The sequence below is a fragment of the Silurus meridionalis genome, chromosome 14 (genome assembly GCF_014805685.1).
Source record: "Silurus meridionalis isolate SWU-2019-XX chromosome 14, ASM1480568v1, whole genome shotgun sequence".
Classification (NCBI taxonomy): Eukaryota; Metazoa; Chordata; class Actinopteri; order Siluriformes; family Siluridae; genus Silurus; species Silurus meridionalis.
The window spans coordinates 11,604,207-11,622,422 of NC_060897.1; the positions used below are offsets into that span (position 1 = coordinate 11,604,207).

The window sequence follows — 18,216 nt, forward strand, 5'->3', positions numbered from 1 at the left end:
ATAACTCTGTGTGTATATATATATATATATATATATATATATATATATATATATATATATATATATATATATATATATATATATATATATATATATATATATAATATACATAGTGCATATAATATAATGCAACATTTATTTATTTTTTGTCTATAGCCCTCAATCAAGTTAGATTTTTGGGCAAAAAGTTTGGGGGCTTTTGGTTGACACTATATAGTTACTACACTGTTTATGAATTTTTCTGAAATAAAAGAAAATGCACAATTTCAGAATCAGTCTATACACTAGTTAAAGATAAAGTGTTAAAAGACAGGAATGTATGAATCTGTCCACCAACCAGATACTGCCACCCTTATGTTAAAAAGAGTGGTTAACTACTATCTATAGTATATAATATGAAAATATGATAAAGGCATTTGTGAACATCACCCACAGCCCAACATGTGGTCATACACACACCCTCCCACGTTTACAAAACTTTATTTCATACATCTTTTGTATGTGATGGTTAAAAGCTGCATAATAAGTAAATGTATATCATTTACAACAAATCATTTGTTTAAAAATTAAATTGAAACAAGTCATGTTACTTTAAAAGGTTTAATATATTAAATGGAACACATTGCTAATGGACACTACCCTAACTTTTCATATAAAATCCTGTTCATTGATATTCAGTGACCTCTTCCTTTCCTAACTTGTAAAGCAAGAGGTGCACCTTGTATCCAACACAGTAAATTGTTCAGTCTAAAGTTACATAAGGACTGGATCATTCTTTCCCTTTGTTTTTCAGTTTTTCCTTCTTTTCTTTTTGTTCCCTCTCTTTTCTTTTCTGCCTGTAGAACTCTCTGAAATGCATCCTCTTGGGATTCAGACCATATGCCATTAGTCTCTGTCTGCTGAACTCCCGACCTCCCATCTTCACCTTCAAGGCCGCAGAAATCACTCGTCCACCCGGCCGGCGGTTATTTTTCTTTGGCCATTTATGCTTTTCAGTTCTTGGGACTTCTGTGTTCTTTTCCAATTTCATCTTTTTCTTAGGCACCAGGAATGCTGCATCATCCTCTTCTTCCACAGCAGTCTCTCTTAGAGCCTGAGCTGCCAGATTCTCCGCCGAGCTGGGCGTGGATGTGTCCTGATCATGCTCGACTTGCCGTTCCTCATCCTCCTTCTCAGATATCGTCCTTCTCTCCTGCTCTGCTTTCTTCATGTGATCCCGCCGCTTCTTACCCACTTTTACCTTAGCGGTTGACTCCCCAAGTTGCTCATCATTCCTGCATCGCACGAGACAAAATTAAGTACGGTTATAAGTATTTGAAGTAGCTTTTAGCTACTTTATTCTATTTATGATGAGGTCACTCTTCATATATGGATTTGGCCTATATTTAGAGAGATACTCAGTGCTATGGGTTTTTCTTCATTCTATGTAAAAAGTGTTTATAGTGTGCAATAAAATGTCAGCCTACACCCGATGCTCATTCCATTTTCTCCTTTTTACTTTTGGAGTAAACTTTTTTTTTTTTTAAATAAAGGTAAAAAAGGTGAAAGAAAAGGTCTGAATGTGACTGTGTGAAGAGTTTTCAGTACTGAAACATTGTGAAACACATTCAGAAAAATATACATCTGCCACATGCTTTTTTTCTAATTTACCTTCTTTTTTTAAGCTTTTAACTTCTTTTTAAAAAGTCAGTCTGGTAGAGTGTTTTTATTTGGCTTTTTATTTAATTTAATATGAATAAGATTAATGAATGTTTAATGTAAAGTGGTGCTTAAGTGAAAAAATGAAACCAAGAATAAACAATCATGATTTCAATATCAAGCAAAAATAACTGAGCATTTCAATCCTTATCTGCAGCACTCTAATACTGTATAGTCCTAAACTAAAAGGCTTGTTTCTCAGGCTAGGTTTTTGTAAATACCATGAGTTTACGTTGTATTGTGACCTTCACTATTTTGGATCGAAATGTGTTTCATTGTACTGCAATTTACAATACGCTTCAATACTCACTCAGCATACACAGAAGCCAGCACTCGTTTCTTCTTACTGATGTTCTTGGCTTTGATTTGATAATTCTTCACATCACAGAGCTCTTGCCTCTCAGATCTGCCACAGAAATTCAGAGGAAATGTTCAATAAGATCGCGTTTGCATTTAAAGCCTTCCTCCACCCTCATACTGTGCAAGTCTTTACATTTACCTGTACATGCAGGTCTTCTTTAGAGAACACCAGTGATTCAATTCTTTTTCATCTGCTCCCAGGACCTACAATAAATGAAAAAAGGTTAGCAAAATCCCATTATTAAATCCTCTGTTTTTTTTGTTTTTTATTTTTCCAAACTGTCACACAGACATGTGCTCAGAGAGAAGATTAAGTCCTCAGGCCCTGGTCAAAGTCTTCCCGGAGGAACAACAATACCAGGTCAGAACACAATCACAGCTCATCAGTGCAATAGGCTTCGTCCTTTCAAATATATAGTTGTTAATGTTTATGTGCTGTATGGGTCAAGGTTTATAAAAAATTAGTCACCTCATCAGTAGTCAGGCCAAAGTCGTTAGGGACGACCTGTCTGTAGCGGAATCTACAGGGCAGGTCGTCTATGATGTCCTCGTAGTCTAGTTTGTAATACTCATCAAGGTACTGTTCAAACGTCTTCTCCTCTGAAATACAAGCGTAAATATTTGTTAAGGTTTTTGCATGCCTACCAACTTGAATTCTCTGTGAATAGCCACAATGCTGCAATGTCTAATTCCTCTAAACCAGGGGTCACCAACGTGGTTCTAAAAATAGCTGTTTCCAACTTTGTTAAATCATTGTTGATACTTATGAGGAGAAATTAACATGATCAGGGTCTTCACATAGATGAATATCATTACTAATAATAACATAATATAAGGTAAATTGAGTAAATTTGTTATTTCAGATACTGAAAAATGTGTGTATCAAACTGGTAGCCCTTCACATTAATGGTACCCAAGAAGTAGCTCTCAGTTTCAAAAAGGTTGGTGACCCCTGCTCTAAACTAATTCCATTAGACTTAGAAAACGGCAGGTTATTTTGCCTCTAGAGAGAAAGGCAACTAAACGACTGAATCTACTAGACACTGATTATTTTCCAATGATATACCTCACACATTTAAGTTTAGGTTTTCTGTGCATCATCAGGAGCAATGTTAAAAAGAAAAAAATGGGTCCTGATATCAGTAATAACTGTGTGAAATCAGTTTAGTGATGTGTACTTAGTATATTCACAAACAAAATAAACTTGTGTAAGAGTACTAAGGCTGAGACTTCAATTTCAGACTTCTATACCACTTCTATATCTTCAAATCAGTACAAGCAATGAAATTGAAAGCATCTTATGCATATAATCCACATCCATATCTTTAAAATACAATGTGCAAAGTGTGAGAAAACCTTTTTAGTGGCTCAGGTTTAATGCAAGCACGATGGATATGAATAGTTAATTACTAAACTGCCGTATATGTTTTTTGCAGGTGTTATAGGGTTATATTATATACAGTGAACACAGTGATCAGATTATTGACAAAGGCTGATTTCTTGCAGGTAACAACTGCAGGTAACTCGGTTACAAACACATCTCCATTTTCTTACGTGGATCAAACACAGGCTTGTTTTGTGTGATGATTTCTGCAAAGTGAGACTTCTTTCTTTTTTTGCCCAGGATCGGGGCATCGTGTGCAGTCTTTTTCTTCAACTCCTTCTGTTTCTTTTTTTTCTTCTTAGACGGAGCCTGCTGATTGGGGTCATAATCTGCATCCATCTGTCAAAGTAAGTCATAAATGAACCCAGGTTCAAATCAATAACAAATAACCATCAATAAACAAAGAAACGAATACTACATAAGCGCTATAATCTTACAATGAAGTTATGATCTTCACAGTTAGGCTCGTAGCTTTCCTCTTCATCTTCATACCCATCCCCCATTTCATAGCCTTCCTCATCTTCACCTGTCCACGTGTCCCAATTCCAATGTCCTGAAGTAAGAAAATGTTAAAAAAAAATAGTTTAACCCTGTGAGCCACAAAAAACGAGTTCTAAACAAGAAACATTCAGAAACAAACAAAAAAAAAAAACGTACCTTCCAACTCATCTTCATCATCATCATCATCAAACTGAGGTTTCGCCTCTTCGTTCTCGTTGTAGTACTCCTCTCCAAAAACCTTCTGCAACAGTAACAATAAAAACAAATGGATTAATAAATAAAAATAAGAAATGATTTTGATACCATCAGTATGCTTTTTTTTTTTTTTACAGATGCACTAATCCTGTACCAGTAAAACTAATCTGGTATTGATTTCACTTTTCACCTTAAACATTGTAAACATTCTGTTTGTAGTTATTTTTTATAATGAAGAATGTGAAAGGGAAAAGAGATTTAGATTGAGATCAAAAAGGCAACATATAAATGAAATAATAAAGGATTGGGGGGGAGATAATGATTCACTCAGGGTTTTTTTTTTTACTTCTACAAACAAATCTCCTCGATCTTTTATCTCACCTGCATAAGCTGGTCATGATGCTGAGGGTCAAAGTCACCCTCCAGGTCGACCTCGTTGAAAGCCAGCTGCTCATTTCCTGTCAGCTCCTGCAGTTTTTTTAGCTTGTCCATGATTTCGGCTCGCTTCAGGTTCTTCAGCTCCTTTAGCTGCTGCTGTTTCTGCTCTTTCTCCTACACACAAAACACAAGGTCAGACAAAATGCTGATTATTTTTACGGTGTCACATGAAGAAATACAGGACAATTTCTGCTCAATCAGGTCTCTGAAGGATTTGAAATTCCCAGAAGGGTTTTGCCTTGGGTTAAGCCGGTCTGAAGAAAACTCGGGTTTATACAAGAAGCTCAATCAGTGCTTTTACTTCAGGAACTTTTAATTCGCTTTTACTTCAGGAAACGAGAGAAAGAACTACTTACTTTTTTTTTTCTCTCCTTCACCTCCTCCCTCTTTTTCTTTCTACTGTCATCTTTGCTTCGAACTGAGGTGGCGATGTTGCGAGGGTACGTCTTGATCTGTCGATTAACGGTTTTACATTTAAATAATCATTTTTTCCCTTTCATCCAAATCAAAATGAATAAAACAAAGATCATAACAGGATAGGTTTTAGGATTAGTGAGTATGATTTAGGTACGATAAAAGCAAAACTAATACTCTGTTATTCAAAAGTAAGCTGGATAGAGATAGAGTAAAAGAGAGCAATTACTTTTCATGAACTATTAAACAGAAAAGCATACCTGATAAGCGCCGGGTTCCTCAAAGCGGAAATTGTAATGCCTCTCAAAGTCTTCTTGCTTCTGCAGGAACGATTCTCCTTCTTCCTCAGAGTCTTCGACATCCTCCTGCATGAGCTCGTTGTAGGTCGGAATTCTGATTGCACACACACACACACACACACACACACACATCCAATAAACCTCCAATGCCAAGTCAATAGGGTCTGGTTTATCATGACAAAGCAGTAAAGCAGTTTAAATCACAATTTATGCTTTGCTGCTAAATAATACTTCTTTTAATGTGGCTTCTGCCTCTTTTCTCTCACTGTTTGTTCTTGTTTTCTTCAGCTTTTTCTGAGGCTTTTCTTTTATGGAGATTAGTTGGCAGATCATCATTTTAATCAGTCAGAGTCAAGTCTAAATTGTGTATAATGGAAACATTTCCACACAATTTAGAAATATTTTGATGTAGTCCACTGCAACATTTTATTTTTTTTCTGTAGCACAACCTTAATGTAACGGTACAATAACATCACAATTACAACGAGTGTGAATGTCTAAATAAGCCAAGACTTTTAAATGGACCGAATTCCAAACGTACACATATATGTGTGTATGTATGTATGTATGTATGTATGTATATATATACACACACACACATACACACACACACACACACACACACACACATACAGGGAGTGCAGAATTATTAGGCAAATGAGTATTTTGACCACATCATCCTCGTTATGCATGTTGTCTTACTCCAAGCTGTATAGGCTGGAAAGCCTACTACCAATTAAGCATATTAGGTGATGTGCATCTCTGTAATGAGAAGGGGTGTGGTCTAATGACATCAACACCCTATATCAGGTGTGCATAATTATTAGGCAACTTCCTTTCCTTTGGCAAAATGGGTCAAAAGAAGGACTTGACAGGCTCAGAAAAGTCAAAAATAGTGAGATATATTGCAGAGGGATGCAGCAGTCTTAAAATAGCCAAGCTTCTGAAGCGTGATCATCGAACAATCAAGCGTTTCATTCAAAATAGTCGACAGGGTCGCAAGAAGCGTGTGGAAAACCAAGGCGCAAAATAACTGCCCGTGAACTGAGAAAAGTCAAGCGTGCAGCTGCCAAGATGCCACTTGCCACCAGTTTGGCCATATTTCAGAGCTGCAACATCACTGGGTGCCCAAAAGCACAAGGTGTGCAATACTCAGAGACATGGCCAAGGTAAGAAAGGCAGAAAGTCGACCACCACTGAACAAGACACACAAGCTGAAACGTCAAGACTGGGCCAAGAAATATCTCAAGACTGATTTTTCTAAGGTTTTATGGACTGATGAAATGAGAGTGAGTCTTGATGGGCCAGATGGATGGGCCCGTGGCTGGATTGGTAAAGGGCAGAGAGCTCCAGTCCGACTCAGGCGCCAGCAAGGTGGAGGTGGAGTACTGGTTTGGGCTGGTATCATCAAAGATGAGCTTGTGGGGCCTTTTCGGGTTGAGGATGGAGTCAAGCTGAACTCCCAGTCCTACTGCCAGTTTCTGGAAGACACCTTCTTCAAGCAGTGGTACAGGAAGAAGTCTGCATCCTTCAAGAAAAACATGATTTTCATGCAGGACAATGCTCCATCACACCGTCCAAGTACTCCACAGCGTGGCTGGCAAGAAAGGGTATAAAAGAAGAAAATCTAATGATATGGCCTCCTTGTTCACCTGATCTGAACCCCATTGAGAACCTGTGGTCCATCATCAAATGTGCGATTTACAAGGAGGAAAACAGTACACCTCTCTGAACAGTGTCTGGGAGGCTGTGGTTGCTGCTGCAATGTTGATGGTGAACAGATCAAAACACTGACAGAATCCATGGATGGCAGGCTTTTGAGTGTCCTTGCAAAGAAAGGTGGCTATATTGGTCACTGATTTGTTTTTGTTTGGTTTTGAATGTCAGACATGTATATTTGTGAATGTTGAGATGTTATATTGGTTTCACTGGTAAAAATAAATAATTGAAATGGGTATGAATTTGTTTTTTGTTAAGTTGCCTAATAATTATGCACAGTAATAGTCACCTGCACACACAGATATCCCCCTAAAATAGCTAAAACTAAAAACTACTTCCAAAAATATTCAGCTTTGATATTAATGAGTTTTTTGTGTTCATTGAGAACATGGTTGTTGTTCAAATTAAATCCTCAAATAAAATTAATCCTCAAAAATACAACTTGCCTAATAATTCTGCACTCCCTGTATATGTGTACGTTAAAAAAAAAGGAACACTCAAACCATCACCTTTCCCCCTCATCTTCCTCCTGGTATCCTTTGTTGAGGATGTAGTCTCGCAAAAATGTCTCCTTTTCGTCCAGCTTTGGGTCGTTCCAGTAATCTCTCAGGTATTTCTGCAACAATGCGGTCAGAGTTTCTATCATAGCTGTGGCATATACACTCTGCATCCACTTCATTAAGAACTCCTGTACACTTATCTAATCGGCTATATACAGATCAAAAGCTCCAGGTAGTGTTCACATCAAAACGAGGAAAAAAACATGACCTTGTGACTGTGGCATGGATGCCGATACCATATGGACTAGTTTGAGTTTATCAGACAGTGCTGATCTCCTGGGAATTTCTCACTCCAGAGTTTGCACAGAATGGCAAAAAACACACACATTAAGTGAGAGACACACAGAGAGGTCAGAATGGACATATTGTTTAGAGATGCCAAGAAAAATAAAGTAACTGATATGATCACTCCATACAACTGATCAGCAGAAAAGCATCTCAGCATGCAACAAGGTGATGAATGAGCTACAATAGCAGAGCACCATGTTGAGTTCCACTCCATTCAGCCAAAAACAAGAATGTGAGCCTACCATAGTTACAGACTCAACCAAACTGAACAGATGTAGAATTGAAAAGAAAATCAGCTGGTCTTTTTCCCGTCTTTAACCGTAATGTTATTGATAAGCCTGTACCCATGACGGCTTCCTGTTCTAGGCTGACAGGAATAGAACCTGATGTGCTTATCTGCTGTTGTAGCTCATCCACCTCAAGGTTTAATGCATTGTGTGTACTGTGATTATTTGAGTTACTATACTTCCTGACTTCCTGCCAGCTCAAGCATGATCTGATGATTCTCCTCTGATTAACATTTTATTCTGCAGCTTGTAATGTATTGCCATGTAATTTTACACAGCTCATACACTAAAGGAATGTTTGATTCATTTTACATTTCTAACATGAATTTTACTTCCTCTAAAGACTAGTTGTTTTGACTCAGATTTACACTATATAAACAAAGGTATTGAGATACCTAACCTTTCTAGCCGTGTGTGGTTCTTCCCCAAAATGTGAACACAAAGTTAAAGGCAGAAATGTGTAAAGGATGTCTTTGGATGTGCTAGCATAAAAATATTCTCTTTACTTCAAGCAGGAGACCCCAAACCTGTTCCACAATACCCCTGTGCACAAGCAAGTTCCATGAAGATATGGTTTACATGGGTTGGAGTGGAAGATCTTGAGTGGCGTGTTACACGGCTCTGACCTCTGGGCTGAATTGGAATGCTGACTGCACCCCAGGCCTCCTCACCCTACATCAGTACCTTGTGGCTGAATGAGCACAAATGGCCATTCTCTCATTCCAAAATCTAGTGGAACATCTTTCATTCTAACAGCAAATGAGGACTAAATTTGGATTGGGATATTAAAGGGGATTTGCTCCAGCCAAAAATCAATCAAACAAAGATATCACAATATCCATAAAAAATGTACTGTGACAGTTTTCCTATTCATACTAGGAAGTCGGCTATCTTGTACATTGATGTGACAACCAGAACAACTAAAATCCTTTATTCTCAATTCCAGCATTATTTAATTCACAGTTGAGACAGGCACTTTACTTACCATGTCCTGAACCTCATTCTGTCCCTCCAGCTCTGTCTGTCCTTTCAGCCACTCCACATAATCTGCCTCCTCTTTGTCCTGGGATGAGGAGAAGAAACTAATTAACTAATTAAACTCATTTCAAACAAATAAACAAAACATTGGTTCATGAATTCTAAGTTACCTTCTCCATTTGTGTTTTTTCCCTGCGTTTCAGTAGCGCTTCATCGTCACTGGCCTCGTCGCAGCTGTCTTGAACAAACTGCCAAAAGCTTTAAAAAAAAAAACAAAAAAAAAAAAAAGGGAGCCGTGACAAGTACAGATTAAAACAAACATCCTGAGTCAAACATTTAAATCATAAAACAATAAATATCAAGTGTTAAAGTGAGCTATATTAGATGCATACAAGGTGCACCAGTATTCAAACACTAGTGTCTTTACTTAAGTTCCTACCTCTCTTTTAATTCCTTTTGCTCTTGAATGTAGCTGGGAGATGCAGCTCTCTGTATAAGAAAAAGAAAGTTCATGTCACAAGGAATCAATTGTAGCAGCAGAATCAGAGCATATGGATTGTATGATATTGTCCCGTACCTCCTGCATCTTTCTGGCAGCCTCATCATCAGCACTATCGTCGTCGTCGACATATTTTCTAAAAGAAGCAGAAGTGATTAGGTTAGAAAACCTAAGATGAGACCAACTATTCCTTCATTTTTTTCCACCCTTTTTTCATTCCCACCCACCAATTAGGTCACTCTTGTCACATGGCATACTAAACACACATTTCTGAACTGCTGCTCATGCTGTGGCGTGGAGATTATTCACTCAAAGAAAAGTCTGCTACCGTGTGCTCACTGTTGACTTTGATTTGCCGCTATCACTGTGATTGATAAAGGAAAGTGAGTATGATATTCCTACCATCCCGACAGCATATCGCCTGGATGTAAACTCAGTGTTTGGTTGATCAGGCACGAACCAAAACAATTTTGGGGGGATATGCAGTGCAAAAAAAAAAAAGATTAACCTACCCGCCTCTTTCCAAGATGACTTTGCGCTCGTAGTCCTTTAGAAACATCGGCTTGACAGATTTTTTAGAAGTGGAGGGTTTCTCATCGCTGTCTGAGCTGGGTGCTGTCAGTAAGGAGCAAACACACTGTAACACACTGGAAATCACAAGAATCATGTTTTTATGTTGTATTAGCTACAGATATGCTGATTTGCTTACCGTCTCCTGTGTAAAAATGCGCATCCTTCTGATAAATCTTGGGGTCTTTTTTCTTGAGCATGGACAAAGTCCTGTAAAAATCTCTCTCAAGTGTGGGATCAAATTCCTGAAAAACAATTAACAAACACTTAAGCAGATGAATGGATTGATAGGTAGGTGGGTGTTGATGGATGGATGGATGGATAAAAGAATGTGCACAACTCCACAAAGTGATGATAAACTGAACTGTTTGTTATGAGATGTTCTTACCACTTCACTCTCATCAGACTCTGAATCTGAGGAGCCTGAGGAACCATCATCATCCTGATCACCGAAACGGTCCTTCACTGCAATCACGTTATTAAAAGTTACACTAAAAGAGCAACATTAACAGATATATTGGTCGGTGTAGAAATGTGAGATGAATTAATCTGGCATCGGTTGATTTTTTTCACATTTGTGCCATAACATTGCCTCAAAACCTTCAATGTTAAAGATAGCACGACCTGACTACACAATACAATAAAGAATAAAATGAACAGATGACAGACAAAAAAATGCAGGTTTTATTGTAAATGTTTTCAGCATCATTCCCTGATCCAGTGTTTGTAGTTAAACTAACACCAGCTGCGTTATGATGCGTTATAACTTCCAACGTGTAAAAGCCCCATGCTAGCTACAATCTAGCTTATTAGCAAACTTAGCCCCAGAATGAACACTTACATTTCTGCAGCTCCTCCTTTTGTCTATACTTGTCGTATTTGTCCGCGAATTTTTTGTTAATCTTAATTTCCGACATGATCACTTGATGTAAAATCTACACCATGAAATTTTATATTACAAACTTTATTTTGTCCTGCTCAGTCAAAGCATGGTCCTACGAAGCCTGAAGAAGCACCACGTGACCGCTGCGTCATACGGGTAAAGGGGCAAAAGATTCAACCAATCAGCGAAAGGATGTGCTGAGCTGCGAAAGCACGTGGGCGATTCATTGTGTAGTTTTGTTATTTGTGTATTAAAAAGAATACAATCTATAGAATAATAAAGTCATTTCAATAGTGTCAGGGTTCTATAATAAATTAGATGCGATGCATTAAATAAATGAGACAAAAATAAATGCATTCAATCGAAAATCAATACCACTGCTTTGCTCAACTTTCAAGTGATTACATTTAAATACAGCTTATATGATCAAACACTGAATTCCCAAACATCACATTTTTATAATGTTCTACCAGTATAATAATAAAGTTGTGTATTTTTGGTTAGTTTATTTGCATATTGATTGATTGATTGATTGATTGATTGATTGATTTATATTTCTGGACCTCTTTGAGTGTTTAAAGGCTCTGGCATGGAGAAGCTGGTGTTGGATCTGTGATGATCGCAAATGTTAAGCTATTTTATGAGTTGCTCAGGAGCTCCTAGTTTTATAACCACAAATGACTGTATAAGACTGTAGAAAGATCATTACTCATAATCTTACATTCCAGTGCTCATGTTAGTTCTCACTCTCCAGTGTTCTGTACTGTTTAAAGACTATAATCACACTCTTGATGTCACCCAAATGAGGATGGGTTCCCCTTTTGAGTCTGGTTCCTCTCAAGGTTTCTTCCTCATAACATCTAAGCGAGTTTTTCCTTGCCACAGTCACCATGGCTGCTTATCAGGGATAAATACACATCATTCACCTTAACTGTTAAATTCTGTAAAGCTGCTTTGAGACAATGTCTGTTGTGAAAAGCGCTATAGAAATAAACTTGACCTGACTTGATTATTTTTAAATGGGCTGAAAATAAACAGTCTGCATTACAGCCTGTATGCCATTTCTAGGCCATTTGTGAGAACTTCTATCCAAGGAGTGTTGAATTGACCGAGCAATCAGGCCTACATGATTCAGTTATTTGGTATACCAGATGAAGTCTTTGGTGCTGTGTATTTGTATGCATTTTGATTTTTGGGCATGTTGGATTTAACCCCCTTCGCATGTCTTTAAGAGTGTTCTCTTTTCATATTTTCTCTCTCCCAAGCGTTCAGTAAGAGCTTACAAGCACCTGGGCTTATGTTGGGCAGATGTTCTGCATCTCATCCTCAGTCAGAACAAGATCACATTCAAGTCATTCGGGGTTATTTTCAGTATGTCTATGATGCAATGTTGAAATGCATCAGCTTGGTTGAGGCAAATTTGTACTGGTTATGTGTATAAGTGTGCTTTATTCTTGTGTTATTAAGTTGTTATTAGAATAAAGCCATTTATTGAAATAAAAATAACATTATTATCATTTCTTTTTGGACAGCAACCCACTCACCAATGTCAGCAAACATTGTAAAATTATTTAATTTAAAATGTTAATAACAAAGAAATCACTGGATGAATTGAACAAATTCACGTCTGAAACTTTGTCTCCATTTACTCATATATATGTTTTGCTGCAATTAAATGTTTGAGGGGAAAAAAAGAACACATCAGACAGTTACTGTACACTGTGAGCTGTACATATCCAGGTAATACACTTCCACCACCATGCTTCACTAATGTGTCTATCTTTCATATTTATTGTTCTCAGCCATTGGTTAGAAATGTAAATGTAGCTTTAATGATGTTTATGTGAAAACTCTTACATTGTTTACATGCTGTCTTTTGCATCACTTAACACTGCATTGTGTCTGTTTATATCCCAGTTATATTTTTACAGTTCTTCTCACACAGTACTGTATAATTAAGTTTACAGTAGGTTTACTGGTCGGCGTTATCTCTGGTTTTGTGTCTTGTCTTGTGTTGTCTGTCTGCAATGTCTGTCTGTACTGTTTTTTGTCTGCACTGTTTTGCACTCGATGCACTTTATGTAGCTTGTGTTGTGTTGTAGCTTTATGTTGTTTGGTGTAGCACCAGGGTTCCGGGGGAACGTTGTCTCCTTTTTACTGTGTACAGTGTATAGTAGAAATGACAATAAAAGCCTCTTGACTTGACTTGAAAAAAAAAATATGCAGTTAGAGTCAATAAATATGATAAGCAATAAATTAAATAATGCAGACAAATATAGTAGAGATTTGATGACAATTAAATTTTTTTCTAAAACGTTTATAAAAATATTTTCTTTATGGTGAGAACCTGCATGGAGGTGGTATTAAATTTAAACACTACATTTAAACTCTACAGTAACATTTCTGATTTTACTCTGTGGAGATCTTTCTCTAAATGAGCATTGAACTCCAGTGCCTGCTCATATTCCTCTTCAGGTTGATTCAAGTTTTACAAGAAAAAGCTTGTTGACTTTATTGACATCTACGCACACATTCAGACGTTTTTAAGAACTCGTCAGAACCTTTACTCATCTCTCTTTTCCTGACTCAGTAGGATTTTTTGAATGTATTAAGATGTATATAAATATAAGTATTTAAAGATGATTACATGCATTTTCTTTGACTGATAAACATGAATAATCAGTCCATTAACCAACAGCACAGTTTATATGGTGAGGACACATTTATGAACTGGCCTGAGAGGTATTTAAAATGAAAGTTGTTCCACTATTAGGAAAGTAGTAAAAAGAGAGGTTCACACTGTTTTTGGGGACATGTGTGTTTTTCTGTAGGACACTATACGTATGCACCTGCTGCATGTGGCTGGACCTGAAGAGACATACTAATAAATGCTATGAGGTTGAGTACACATGTTTTCCTAGACAAAATCAAGTTAAGGCTTCCAACCCTTTTTTGGCCTTCCTTATACACATAAATTCCTAAATTCCCCATTCTAAATAAAAAAAAATCCTGTGTTCCTGGTGTTAGTGTGTCACCTCAGCTTCATCATTCTGATCGTTGCAAATGCATGATACACCCCTGCGCACACAAAATGGTTTTATTTTGGAAATCAATCCATCCATCCAATATATAGTGAAAACATGGAAGAGAAAGAAGAGCCGTAACATTATTTTGTATGCTGCAAGCTTGGGTCTGGGAGTCTACCTGCTCACTGGCTTTACTGATGGAACAGACCTTGGTTTTGGAGAGAGAGAGAGAGAGAGAGAGAGAGAGAGAGAGAGAGAGAGAGAGAACCAGCATTTAAAATATCAATAAATACAAAAATTATAAGCTTATTACAAGACAACGTGATTTAGGTTTTTGTTGACTCCTCTCTAAGTGACCTTTAAAATACATACAGGCAAAGAATGGACATTGTAATGACATTTATATACTTGTGTAAATCCGAGTGTATTTTTAAAATAATCTGAAAATATGTTTTTAATGCTTGTGCAGTATACACCAAATCCAGTCAAAAAGCCTGAGTGTGTTTGTCACAAACAAAATCTATCTATGCTGCCAACATACAGGTCACATGACTCATTAGACTTCATTAAAAACATTTATTTAACTTATATGTTTAATACTAAAGTCACACAGTGGCATCTCTTGGAATGGTTAATTAGCCAGGAACATTACAAATCGTTTGAGTGCCTGGAACTAGCATTGTATAAATTGCCTCCACACAGTGCAGCTCTCTACTCTTCTACATGAGCTCATGCCATAAAGGAGACACACATAAAGGTCCCACCAGGTGGCGCTACACCACAGCTCTCCCCACGTCTATGCTTCGTTTCTGCTTTTAGTTGCTTTCCACTGTCTCAGTAGATTTTCAATGATTTTCACTTTTTAATTTTTATTTTCGAATTTCCTCTTACTCTGTTTTTCCCCATTATGTATTCTGCCTAATACTTACCCCTTCATTTCAGTTAAAACAAACCGTAGTGTACAGCATGCATAACAAATATCTATACACCTACCACCTAAATAAATAAGAGAATATCTACAAAATCCTACAAACAGTTATCCAGTAAACAGTTTGTGCAGCAACAACGTAATTCTTAAAATTCACATTTCTGTGAATTTACTTCTGTACTGCTGACAGATTAATTACATCATCCCCATATTACACACTATTGCTCCTGTACATTGTACAAACTTTCTAAAGTAACCTCTTTATCTTACATGATGCGTAATACTGCTATTTGCACTACCATACACTCTCACACTTTATGTACATTACTGATCTGTCATATACTCTTTATATAGTGTTCTATTTAATATTTGTATTGTCTGGAATTGTTTTGTATAGTCTGTTTTGTCTCAATGTATGGTGTTATTTATGTCTGTACTTTTGAGAGTCACCAACAGCTGGAACCAAATTCCTTGTATGTGTCAACACACAGCCAATACTGATTCTGATTCTGATCCGGCTGAAATATTTGGATTTTTTTTCTCAGAAGTTAAAAAATCTTCCCAGTCTTCTTCTTTTCATTGATAGTGTATTCATTTAAGCAAAGATATTTTTTTATCTCCTCTTCTCTTAGGGCCTCTAGTTCTGGTCTAAGGAAAAGAGGAGGGACTTTGAACTTAATCTTTTTTCTGACTTCTCTTTTTTAATTCTTAGAAAAATTGCTCAATTTCACCTACAGACTGGTGGGAAAAAAGACAGGGGCTTGGCTACTTGGACTTGGGTATTTGTGCACATTATGAGTGAAACCTTTGATGTAAGCACTCAGATAATAATACATGCACCTTTACACACATAGACCTTTATTTGGACAGGAGAGAATATACAATAAATGCATGTGTATATCTAAAAAAGAAAATACTAGATTCCTGTGTTTAAATAGCTAGAATATTGTAGGAATAAATGATGAACTAGGGAAAAAAAATGATTATGCATACAACTAATATTGGTCTTAATTTGATTAAAGAACAATAAAATGGTACAGAGGAGTACTAAACCTCTGTGAACATCCACTTTGTGCTTTTACGTAGGTTCACAAACATCTGGAGGAGTTTTCCTATCCCTGGATTCCCTTTTCTCTGAGATAATCCTTGACTCTTGGAAAAGTAAATGTTTCCATTCTTGATTTGTAATTCTGACAGTGAGCCAAGGTACATGTAAAACATAAGGATTTGTTCAGAGTGTTCAAAGTCCTTCTTTTTGCTTACCAACACGGGTTTGGAGTTGTTCTAGCTTTAAGGTTTTTCTTTCAAATTAAACTGTTACAAAAGAAGAAGTAGCTTAGGAATGTGGGAACATGTGTCTTCCTTTATACATCGAGCTTTTAAAGGCTGTAATTAGTTGAGTAACACAGATGGTTATGGTATGTCACTTGGCTAAGAATGTTGGATCGGTGTGTTAGTTGAATTTGTCACTGATTTAGTTTTATCTCCAGAAGTATCTCTAGAAGAAAAAACATGTCAAGGATCCAAAGACAGTCCAGATTTCCCTACCCTTTTCCCCACAACTATTCCTATGAATTCCTGGAAAACAGCTGTGATTTACTAGTCTGATAGATCAGTAGAGTTCAAACAATTTCATGTTTAAACTCAATAAGTTAAAAAATATCAAAGAATTTACAGATGTCATATTTGCAATATTATAAACAAAATCAGAGCTATAAAAAATCTTCTGTTGATCACTACTATTTCACTACTGTCCACTTGTCACTAGTAGGACATATACAGACAGTTATTGGAACTTTGTTGCCTAATACTTTGTTTTGGCTCCAGTATTAAGAATAAATAGCGAGTGAACTCACATATTGTGTTAATCTATGACTTGTTGGAACATTGGATTTCTAGATACAATTACACAAGTGATTTATTTATTTGGAAAAAAGCTCTTTTAAGGTGGAATAATAACTTTTTTAAACTTTAGTTAATTATTAATTTTGGCTTTCTGGAAAAGAAGTATCTCGTCATAGCTAGGAATAACAAATTGTACCAGTGCAATTATAAATCACTTTTGGAAATAGTTGTATCTGTTTACATACATGGTTTAATTAAATAATAAGTACACTTTGTATCTTTTCAAGAGAAAATTTCCTAACAAACATGATGAGGCAAATATCCACACATCCACAAACCCCCCAAAATAATCGATCTTAAAGCTTTGTATAGGGTAGAAATACATGTTGTATGAGATGTGCTGAAAATAACTACCTAATTAATTTTAAATTGTGTATATGTAGATATTGTACTCAAAATATGTCTTTGTTTATTGTCTACTTTATTTCTTCTAATGTATCATTGTTTGTTAGGAGCAGATACAATAAACACCCTTCCCATCATAAAAGCTTACTTTGAAGTATATATTATTTTATGAATTTCTAGGAGCTCCCAGCAATAAACTGTGCTACAGAAACATAAGTCAGAGATAACTTCCAGAGGAGGCGGTGCTGCCTGTCCAATCAGACTGAAGAAAAACACCTGGGTGAGGGATATCCTTCTGTGCTATTGACTAACCATGGGCTTATTTGTGAATATAAGACACATGCAATGAGGCAATAGACAGCATAAAAGAGAAGTACTGGAATTGATAGAGGCCGATATAAATGCATTCACAACTTGTCCTTGTTGTCTGAGAGGTGAAGGTGCAATAAAGCTTACAGCTCATGGAGGCCTAGCAAATGATCAACCCCCAACTGCTCAAGATGAATGAGAATTAACACGTGCACTTGCCACTGCAACAGACTGCCTATAAAAACAACTGTATGTATTTACTTTATAGTCCAATTAAAACTTGTATTTTAACTTCAAAATCATAACAGCAATTGCCAAATACACTGTAATATATTTTGCATAAAGTTAATAATTTATTAAATAAATATTGACCTACAACTGATCTCAAAATTATGTTATTTTTAATAAATTGTATTGTAATATATACAGTATTGATTAAAGCAACTATGCCAACACTGGCAAAGACAAAGGAGCCAGATTTTACTAGAAAAACTGGAGTCCTGCAACATTTACTTCCTGTTAATGGTGTTGCCAAGAATTCTACTTGGATATTCAAAACACTCAGAATATCATTATTACCTGTGAAAACATTAATTCCTGTTAATTTTTATAGTGCTTGCTGTTATAATC

At 36.5% G+C, this 18,216-nt stretch overlaps 1 protein-coding gene and 1 non-coding gene across 2 annotated transcripts; both read right to left on the reverse strand.

Moving 5' to 3' along the window:
• Positions 1–586: 586 nt before the first annotated feature.
• Positions 587–11,220, reverse strand: kri1 (KRI1 homolog). The gene is made up of 19 exons (XM_046866756.1): positions 11,032–11,220; positions 10,579–10,655; positions 10,330–10,435; positions 10,133–10,235; positions 9,699–9,756; positions 9,561–9,610; positions 9,292–9,379; positions 9,129–9,206; positions 7,518–7,624; positions 5,251–5,383; positions 4,933–5,028; positions 4,520–4,690; positions 4,100–4,184; positions 3,880–3,995; positions 3,613–3,781; positions 2,528–2,658; positions 2,198–2,262; positions 2,009–2,104; positions 587–1,274 (listed from the first exon to the last, which is right to left on the reverse strand). Exons 1-19 carry the CDS (start codon positions 11,105–11,107, stop codon positions 770–772), a joined length of 2,310 nt encoding a protein of 769 aa, XP_046722712.1. The 5' UTR covers positions 11,108–11,220; the 3' UTR covers positions 587–769.
• Positions 2,353–2,450, reverse strand: LOC124397398. The gene has a single exon (XR_006927919.1). It is a non-coding gene; the product is annotated as a Z30 small nucleolar RNA (small nucleolar RNA).
• Positions 11,221–18,216: the final 6,996 nt, after the last annotated feature.

Bases quoted from the DNA above. Each gene is read 5' to 3' on its own strand.
- kri1 (XM_046866756.1), bottom strand. From the start codon at position 11,107: ATGTCGGAAATTAAGATTAACAAAAAATTCGCGGACAAATACGACAAG. The intron at 2,659-3,612 runs GTAAGAAAATGG...CTTGTATTTCAG, and splicing joins CAAGCCTGTGTTTGATCCAC to AGGAGAAGACGTTTGAACAG. The intron at 2,263-2,527 runs GTGACTAATTTT...CATTTATTGTAG, and splicing joins TTGGCCTGACTACTGATGAG to GTCCTGGGAGCAGATGAAAA.